Source organism: Camelina sativa, chromosome 14, assembly GCF_000633955.1.
Source record: "Camelina sativa cultivar DH55 chromosome 14, Cs, whole genome shotgun sequence".
NCBI lineage: Eukaryota > Viridiplantae > Streptophyta > Magnoliopsida > Brassicales > Brassicaceae > Camelina > Camelina sativa.
In genome coordinates this window covers 12,775,338-12,784,185 of record NC_025698.1, presented here as the reverse complement: position 1 = coordinate 12,784,185, position 8,848 = coordinate 12,775,338, and the positions used below count along the sequence as shown (strand labels likewise).

Sequence of the window (8,848 nt, the reverse complement as noted above, 5' to 3'; positions counted from 1 at the left end):
TTGATCACTGAAAATGGTAAGTTACCTGGATGACAAAAGTGTCAAGACTCTTCTCTTCACCATCTGAATCATATCTTCCATCATATGAATCTTCAGCACCTTCAATTGACGATCGAAGATAGACTTGTAGAGATGACTCAAATGTGTGCCACAATGGCCTCATAATAGCTGCACGAATAGTATGTTTCAATAACAATGCTTCAGATGCAGATGTAAGAATAAACAAGATACATGGGACACACACGAGAACATACCCAGCAATTCACTTTCGATGAGAACTGGGAAATTCTGTACAAACTGATTCAAGCACTTCAAGACCTAATGAGAGGAGGCAAAATAAACGCAAAGACAGGGGCCTGTAAACATTCCGGGAGTTTAATGAGAACAAAAGTAAGACAAGTACAAGAAGGGACGAACCTCCATTCTTAAAGTCCAATCATCAGGATCCTCACGTTGCACAGGATGTTCCAATATAAGTGAAAACTGATTCATCCAAACCTTAAGCACAGGCATCACCAAAGTAGTAGTTTCCGTCTGAATATAACCATATTATATATGTAAACTGGTAACGGAAGTATCTGAAGCAAATCACATTCAAGATTTTTGTATAGAAAGAATTACTAAGGAAAAAGTACCTTGTACACACCACTCATTGCTCCAAGAACAGATATACATGAATAAACAATTGAAAGGGCTTTTCCTCGAATATACTTGTCATAGCTCTACAATATACAAACGAAAATTAATAATACAAAGGAGTGAGCTCCATAAAGGCCTCCGTCACTAATATTTTCACTTAAGAGACTTGACATGCCAAAAACGTCATTCAACATGAGTCTTATCGTATAAATATAAGGATCCAAACCTGAGGAGAGGATACGACTGCATGCAAGCAAGGAAACAACACAGGTACAAGCGTAGGAACCTCTTTGTCATCCAATTCACCAGAGAGAAGAGCCAAACACCTCAAAGCTCCATGAACTGTTAGAAAATGGAAATAAATTCAGCCTCAGGAAACCTCGTAAGTATTCTGACGAAAGAGTAGAGAAATTGGGTAATTAAAAAATGAATTTTGTCTCTAGAGCCAACAAAACTGAACGCATATATACCTCCATTAATGTTATTTGGATCGCTAATCAACCTCAGGAGAAAAGGCACTAGCTCAGGCCACTCTTCTGGCCAATCATATGTGGCAATTGAAGATATGTCCATACTAATAGCTGTACATATTTTCCGATGAAAGTCATCAAGTGAGCCCAACAGTTGTCCTCGAATAAGAGCCTAAATAACATAAGCAAAAGAATCTCCTAAACATATGCAAAGTAAGGCAGCAGTAAAAATCCAAACAAACAATGAAAAAAGAGGATAGTGAGAGTACCTTTTCCTCACTTGAGACAAGAGGATATTCAAAAGCCTCCTCATTCTCTCGCCAATGTTTTTTAATGAACTGCTTTAACAGGACAGCAGCTAGGTAACAGTAGGTTAAAGAACTTGACAAGCAAAAAAAAGAAAAAGGGGCATTTCTTCATTATATCAATCAACAAGCTCCAGAGAGATAGTAAGGGATAAACAAATCAATGTTAAGAAAAAAGGATATTTGACGCAATCCCACAGAGAGGTCTTTGTTAGCAGCAACCCTGCACAATGCACTGCCAAACCCTACAAGAAACAAACATCTTATGGGTGAGCTTCTTCTTTTGCTCATATATCAGAGCTCATGACATGGAGAACAGGACCGAGGAGGAGGTTATTATATGCTCACTTAAGAAAACCCAAACGTTTCAAATAGAGGAGAATCTAGAAAGAGAAGAAACGAGACTTAAGCAACGAACCTGGTTGAAGAGAAGCCTGATTGAGCGAGGTCTCAGCGAAAGAACGAACGTTTTGGTTAGGGTCAAGACTAGCTGATAAGCAACCTAGCAGCCATTGCTGATCTTGGTCGACCACCATTGTTGTTCCAATCGTAGATTGGGATTAGAAGTATAAAAGAAGAAAAAAAATTGAGCTGTTTGAAAAATTGGATTTTGCTTCTCTGAGTTTTCAAATTCCCGCTTGTCCCTTTGCTGTAGTAGGAGGATGTCGGAGAAACAGTAGAACTGGAGTTTGGTGTTCCCCTCTTCCTTAGATTTTGTTTGATGTCGAAACCTTTATAGAGAGAAAGAGAGAGAGGTTGAAGAAGAAAGAAGCAACCAAAGAAAAAAAGAGAACCAAAGGAAACATTAACCAAACCGGATCAATACCGTCGGTTTAAATTGGTATATTCCGGTTTGCATAATTTCAATCGAACAGTTATCTCAAGAGTTGAGAGATAGACGACGGAGAAGAGAAGAGAAGAGAAGAGAAGAGAAGAGAGCTTCGTCTTCGTCGACTCCATGAATCTCCTCAAAACGATTCAATACCAGTCCACCATTTCTCAATTTTACCGTTTTGCCCCTACGCACTCCTTTGCTTCTTCTTCGTCTTCTTCTCTGTCACTCTCTCAACAAAGACCCAGAATCTCTCTAGTTTCTATCTCTAACCGAAGCTGTTTCGCAATCTCGAGCGTCTCCGGTGCTTCGATTTCAGGTTTTCAAGAGGATGGGAAAAAAGAAGAAGCCGTGGAGGAGGGAGATGAAGTGGTTTACCAGAAAACGCTGAGATTAGTGGAGTGTGCCATGTTCGCTGCCGTCACAGGCCTCGTTTACTTTCTCAGCAATTCTCTCGCCATTGAGGTTTGTTCCCTCCATTTTCAAATTTGACGAATTTTACTAAAATCCATTAGGTGTTCTAGTTCACTATCTCCTTTTACTATAAAGTTCAGCTTAAAATCTCAGAGGTTCTAGTTCATATGTTCTCTAGACTCTAATTCTCGTTAGGATATATAGTGTTGAGGTTCTGACTTGGATTCTATATGATAAAGGTAAGTTTTTTGTTGCATGGTATCGCAAAAAAAATGTAGGCTTTGGAAACAAAGATGTGTAAGACTCATTAGTGTGATAAACATTAGATAGAAGTAACACTCTGAGTTACACTTTGAGCGCAGAACTACTTCGGGTGTTTCTTCTCGCTGCCAATTGTGATATCTTCGATAAGATGGAATATTGCAGGAGGCAGGAAGACAATGGTTTGTTTGTAAAGAACCTTCTTCTTTCATAATATTAATAAAGTCTTTGCGGATATGTGCTTCAAGTCTTTGTTTGTTTGTTTGTTTGTTTCTCAGGTTGCTACTGTAATGCTGTTGTTCATATTATCAGGTCCGGTCAAAGCATTAACTTACTTTGTAAGCCTCCGCTTTGCTAGTTTCCTAAGCAGAGTTTTATCTTCTTCTTCTGATACTTCAACCTGCTCCTTAATCTTATTTCCTTTATAACTTAATCATTGCTTAACTTGTGGAGATTTATCTTGTAGCTTACTCATGGTCTTGTTGGGCTTGCACTAGGATCCTTGTGGAGGTATGTGAATTCATACACTCCTCTCTATCTTGTACAGTTTCTAGTTGTCCACCCCATCAAAAACATACATCTTACTATTTCCTGTCTTGACTCTTGAAGAAAATGACTGACGTTCTGGAACTATATTACTTTAGCTTAGCACTCGTTCAGTTGTTTATTTATTTTTTTTGTAATCTTCTTCTGTTCTCAGGATGGGGGCAAGCTGGCGTCTCTCGATTTTCTTGTGCACAATGGTGAAATGTCTGCTTCCTGTGATTACACAGTACAATCGACATGTCCTTATCTCTCCCTGTTTACTTGTATTATCGTGTTTCCTCCCACGCAGGTTCGAGCATTTGGTCTCATAGGCTATGTTCTGACATCATCGTTTTTAATAAGAGAAAACATTCTCGCTGTGGTAAGCTACCTCTTTCCCTCAAAAAGCTATCACTCTTTTTCACCCAAAGAAACTCTTGGAAAAATAATACGACCACTGCACTGTTGTTGCAGATCACAATTAACATCCACGCCGCTCTCTCTTATGCTTTCACGGCCATGGGCCTGAACATAATGCCTTCAATGAGCTTCATTTATATGATATTTGGGACAGTGGTACACAATCTCTTTATCCCGCTTGTCTCTGTTTATCTGGGGAAATTAATAAAATAAGCTGAGAACCCTTTTCTTTGATTCTCAACAGCTGTTGCTAAACAGTGGATTCTTTGTGCTGTTGCTGCATCTGCTATACTCCATCTTCCTCACAAGACTCGGAATGAAATCCTCGTTCAGATTACCAGCTTGGTTAGACAAAGCTATATGATCGGGATCAGATTCTCTGCTCAGCTCCTCCTATTTTTTCGCAGCTCCATAGGAGAATCCAAACATGGTTAGAGCAATTCCGGTGGAACATATGTAATACTTACTTATAAAGTTGGTGGTGGTGTCTATATGCATATACTGTGTAATATGGTTAAAAAGGGCATATGGACTCAGCTCATCAGTCATTATTCTTCTATGATGAAACAAACAACATCCATGATTCAGCCCAATGTAAAATCAAGTAGTTGCATTGTATCATTCTTTTGGTAAATCAATTTTCATGAGTCTTATATTCTTTTGTCATTACAAATTTCACTTTGAAGACTGGATTTCTTTGGTAGTTTTGAATCTTGGTATTATATATTTATATTAGTTAGCAATTTAGTATATCTAAACCGGTGTTGAACATATTATGCGGACAGGCCAAAACACGTCTCATTTTAGCAACTCTTGCTTTTCCTGTGAACGAGTATAATAATAATACTGGATGCGTGACATGCGTCTACCAGTCTATAAAGTTGCTTTTTAGTTGGTACTTATAACCTTCTCTGAGTAACACTGCATCCAGGTCTTTTGATGATACTTGAAAGAGAATCCAAAGAAGTGACTGCTAAGCTAAAAACTAAACTTTATTGAATAAATTATATTGAGAATGTCTTCCAAACGACTAGTTTAGCAGGAAGAGAACTGGCCTCAATGTCCACGTAGAGAAATCAGGGAAGCTCACAAAACGCCTCCAGTGAGAAAAATACCAAAATAAAAGAACAAAAAAAGAGAAGATCCCATAGTGGCTATAGATGTTATTGCCGCTTGTTAATGTAGCTCTTCATCACTACAATGCCTATGTAGCAAAAAGCCAAGGTTAACGCGAGGGGGAGCCTCTTAGATTCGACATTGGACAAGAAAAAGCTTTTGCTTGATCTGCCTCTGCTATTGCTGCTCCCTGTTCTTGCTAGGCGTGACCTTTCTGCTGAGCCTTCTCTCATCAGACTGCACAAATTATCCAACTGATGCATCACTTGCCGCTGTCCACGTGATATGGTCGATATCTGGTTGCACCAGAAACAGAGCAGCTCAGCGTTACAAAGCAATGCAATCAAAATCCAAATTCATAAACGAGAGTTGCGTGAGGTTACTTACCTCTTCCATTAATGGTGAATCCTTGGCTAACTGAGAGGATGATGATGAATGGGGCATTATGGAATTTGTCAAGCAGCCATTGTCCAGACCAGAAATGAAATGCGAAGTAGGAGCTGAGCCATTGCAGAATTCAGTTTGGATTGACAAGCTCTGCTGAGTTGGAGAGTTTTTGTTGCAGCTCAACTTTGAATTTAGCTCTTCGATCCGACTTGTGAACTCATCCATTCTCTCGTTGAGAGATGATATTTGTTCTGAAAGCTGAGTCATAAACCCCTAGAAAAGTAGAAATAGTTGAAAACCAGAAGTGCGCCTTTAGGTTAAAAGGGAGACTGTAAAGTTGCCAAGAGGGAATGAAAGAGAACAAATTTGAACCTCGTTCGCTGGTGAGTCGTGATTTCTCTCTTCGTACCTCCTATCGCTTGAAGAATAACCAGCCAGCCTGGACATATTCTTATCTCTTTGGGTTGAATATGAGTGTGACATGCCTCTGTGTATCATAAATGGCATAACTAAGGACACATGGGTTGGAAGTAACAAAGCTTTCTCATACACTCCTCAAAAGAAGTGTACCTTTTGAGGTTCTTATTTCTCATGGCTACTCTATCTGCAGACGCTCGTAAGAGTGCTTCCTTTGGGCTTGAACTAGACACCAAATCCTCATCTAAGCTAAGCTTGTTCTTCAAATCATCTGGTAGCGCCTATAATGGGAATTTAAATCAGGACCCCAAATAACATGTGATCAGAACAAGGTTCATAAACCCAAGCAGAAAATCATACCATTACTTCGTTTATTAGTTTTTCCAGTTGGATCTGTTCAATATAGGTGCGTGGAATGTACGATCCTTCCAATCCTAGCTGCTCTGCAGTACTCTGTACAAGTTGTCTATCTTTACCTTGCACCTGATTATTACAAATTTAGAATTACCTAGTCATATTGTTGGATAACGAAATTTCATAGTAACTGGAACACAAGAGTGTCATCATATGGCTAAATGATTGAACTATATACAATTCCTTTTACATGTATTCAATTTACAAGTAAATGGTGGTTAATGAGTTCAGATAGACAGACCTGCATGTAGTGACGATTCAATTGCTCAAGCCAATCGATTTTCACAAACACCTTATCGGTAGCAAATACATGGCTGTTCCTTTTAAGTATAGTTGCTATTGTGTATCCCAATGCCATAAGCCCACCAAGTAGGCGAACACTGACTTCAAATGTGATCCTTGGTGATATGACAAAAGGAGTATCCGTAACCCATTCCTGGATTTCAAAACCAAGCACCACAGTTATGCACCAGATATTAAGCATCTTACCATTAACAGAATCACAGGATTGCCAGCTTTTGCAGATATTGAAAAGTCATATTGATGAGAACATAGAAAAAAAACTCTGAACAAACCTCAAACATAAGGCTGTACTTTCCATCTTTATTCCGCATCCTCAAATATGATTGGCACGTCTCTTGATCTTCACCCGGAGGAAGGAGATATATATCATAGGTCTCCTCCTTAGTCTCTGTATGTCCTTCAGAAAGTACTGCCTTGATCTGATCAACAGATACATCCTTTCTTGACTACAACAAGTAACAGTAAAAGAACTTCAGTTTACCAAACGCAGAAAATAGTTGAAGATTGCAAAGCATTGATTATAATTATAAAATAGATAAGAGAGGTCATTCGTCAAACCTTCAAGATGTATGTCGGGCTCTGAAATCCAGTGAAGGGGTTGAACTTATTGATGATCTTAATTTGAGCAGTCTGGAGATCTGGCTCTATGAAAGCTTTGTACATTGGGTATACCTGCATAAACAGTGAAGTTGTTACTATAAACAATCAGCAGCCCACATACTACACCAATAATAGCTACAGGAAAAAAAATAAGGACAAACCGTTTCAGATATCTGATGGATAATCTCCTCTGGCTGTTGGCCTGCACGTTGTATATCACGGAGAACCCGTTTAACAAGGTCAAAGTGAACTCCACCAGTCACAGACACACGAAGATCCAATAAAGGTCGCAGTTTTTCACTCAAAGCATAGATTCCTTCAATAATCACAATCCGAGAAGCTGGGACATCAAGGGTCCTAACAAAATCAAAGCATCGCATTAAAAACAGTCTCTTCAGTGGAGTAACCGAAAACAAAAACACAAAGGTTAACCTTGGTGATGTGAATGTAATACTATCAAACTTTTGTGACAACGGACACCAAGTGGTTGTCTATTTAGGTAAAAGTAAAAAAAATGGTATCAAGAAATGGAAAGTGGTACAACCACGTCATCCATTTACCTGTATCCAACACGAGAGCTGGACTTAAAATCATAAATGGGAACCTCAACCTGCTTCCCTTCCTTTAAATCTTCAAGATTCTTGAGCAATGTGTCGTAGTCCGTTAACCGAGGATCTAAGTTTCAAAACAATTGCAATAGCTGAATAGAGATACATCATGGGACTTCGTTCCACCTGATAAGCATTCATGAAACAAAAATATCAAGATGATAAAAAAAAAAATGGTTACCGTCAAAGTTCCCATCAACAATACGACTGGCGTCATTATAGTTGTCCATTGAAATAACAGCAACACTAGGGAGAAAATTGAGAATCTTCTCAGTAAAAACAGTCTTTCCAGCACCAGAAGGTCCAGCAACACCAACCAATATAATCCCATCATTCTTCTGAGAAAGCAACTGGCAAGCACGGATAACCGCAAAGAAGCCCTTCTCAAACGACAACCGATCTTGAATGGGAACTATCTCATAACGAACAGAGTCTCTTCTCTTAACCAACTGGACTTGATCTTTCAACAGACCATGTCTCTTCTGATGAATATCGATACCATTGCTATCTTGACCCATTTTACGAACACCCTGCAAGAATTAATAAAAAAAAAAAAAAAACAAACTTGCATTTAGAAACCAAGCCACTAAAACACACATACACATTCATAAGACTGAATTGGTACGGAACGTTTTAAAAGGGAACAGTACACTTGATGGAACGAGTCAACAAGACTAGATAAAAGCAGAACACTCAAATCAAACGTTTTCGTGATAGTAGAGGAAACAATTATCAAAAACTATCATAAAAGATGCGGCGAATACAAATGGGTATAAATAAACCAAAACAAGGCGAAAGCTAGAAACGAATCCAAAAATTACTGTTCGATAACAAAAACATTCATAGAGCAAGCAGGTGGAGGTGAGGTGGGAGATCACACAAAGACAACCCAGAAAACAAAAATCGAAAATTTACGCCGATATCTCGGAGTTTGTGTGTGTTGAGATGATGGCTCTCTTCTCCTCACACTATGGCTGAGTTAAAGATAGAAAACCCCAATTCAATTCAATTTAACACAGAAGAATCAGATGAGATTATTTTCAGATTTCTGAAAGAGAAGAATCTGCGAGAAAAAGATCTCTCAGAGCCAAAAAATTTATTATAGGGAGAATGAATGTGAGAGAGAGAGAGAGAGAG

At 38.8% G+C, this 8,848-nt stretch overlaps 3 protein-coding genes across 3 annotated transcripts in view; 1 reads left to right on the top strand and 2 right to left on the bottom strand.

The window, feature by feature from the left end:
- Nucleotides 1–2,139, bottom strand: part of LOC104741239 (importin-9-like) — an 8,101-nt gene extending 5,962 nt beyond the window's left edge. Inside the window, exons 1-9 of the mRNA XM_010462039.2 lie at nucleotides 1,833–2,139; nucleotides 1,598–1,659; nucleotides 1,379–1,471; nucleotides 1,110–1,281; nucleotides 866–981; nucleotides 636–722; nucleotides 418–534; nucleotides 255–318; nucleotides 26–168 (exon numbers count right to left, since the gene is read on the bottom strand). Of these exons, the coding sequence (XP_010460341.1) occupies nucleotides 26–168; nucleotides 255–318; nucleotides 418–534; nucleotides 636–722; nucleotides 866–981; nucleotides 1,110–1,281; nucleotides 1,379–1,471; nucleotides 1,598–1,659; nucleotides 1,833–1,950 (972 nt within the window). The 5' untranslated portion in view covers nucleotides 1,951–2,139. The remainder of the gene's footprint in view (nucleotides 1–25; nucleotides 169–254; nucleotides 319–417; nucleotides 535–635; nucleotides 723–865; nucleotides 982–1,109; nucleotides 1,282–1,378; nucleotides 1,472–1,597; nucleotides 1,660–1,832) is intronic.
- LOC104741238 lies at nucleotides 2,312–4,524 on the top strand. The gene is made up of 8 exons (XM_010462038.2): nucleotides 2,312–2,711; nucleotides 3,023–3,103; nucleotides 3,200–3,259; nucleotides 3,388–3,431; nucleotides 3,622–3,664; nucleotides 3,757–3,828; nucleotides 3,921–4,022; nucleotides 4,111–4,524. The coding sequence occupies exons 1-8, from the start codon at nucleotides 2,373–2,375 to the stop codon at nucleotides 4,228–4,230; spliced, it is 861 nt and encodes a 286-aa protein (XP_010460340.1). The 5' UTR covers nucleotides 2,312–2,372; the 3' UTR covers nucleotides 4,231–4,524.
- On the bottom strand, nucleotides 4,841–8,848 carry LOC104741237 (uridine-cytidine kinase C-like). The gene is made up of 12 exons (XM_010462037.1): nucleotides 8,627–8,848; nucleotides 7,893–8,241; nucleotides 7,664–7,778; nucleotides 7,265–7,460; nucleotides 7,062–7,175; nucleotides 6,776–6,949; nucleotides 6,442–6,636; nucleotides 6,147–6,269; nucleotides 5,940–6,067; nucleotides 5,742–5,856; nucleotides 5,370–5,642; nucleotides 4,841–5,278 (listed from the first exon to the last, which is right to left on the bottom strand). Exons 2-12 carry the CDS (start codon nucleotides 8,227–8,229, stop codon nucleotides 5,030–5,032), a joined length of 2,019 nt encoding a protein of 672 aa, XP_010460339.1. The 5' UTR covers nucleotides 8,230–8,241; nucleotides 8,627–8,848; the 3' UTR covers nucleotides 4,841–5,029.

Excerpts from the sequence above, each read along its gene's own strand:
- LOC104741237 (XM_010462037.1), bottom strand. The coding sequence starts at position 8,229 with ATGGGTCAAGATAGCAATGGTATCGATATTCATCAGAAGAGACATGGT. Across the intron at positions 6,950-7,061 it reads GCCCGACATACATCTTGAAG|TCAAGAAAGGATGTATCTGT; the intron begins GTTTGACGAATG and ends TACTTGTTGTAG. Across the intron at positions 6,270-6,441 it reads TGAATCGTCACTACATGCAG|GTGCAAGGTAAAGATAGACA; the intron begins GTCTGTCTATCT and ends TGTAATAATCAG.
- LOC104741238 (XM_010462038.2), top strand. The coding sequence starts at position 2,373 with ATGAATCTCCTCAAAACGATTCAATACCAGTCCACCATTTCTCAATTT. Across the intron at positions 2,712-3,022 it reads GCAATTCTCTCGCCATTGAG|AACTACTTCGGGTGTTTCTT; the intron begins GTTTGTTCCCTC and ends CTTTGAGCGCAG. Across the intron at positions 3,104-3,199 it reads CAGGAGGCAGGAAGACAATG|GTTGCTACTGTAATGCTGTT; the intron begins GTTTGTTTGTAA and ends TTTGTTTCTCAG.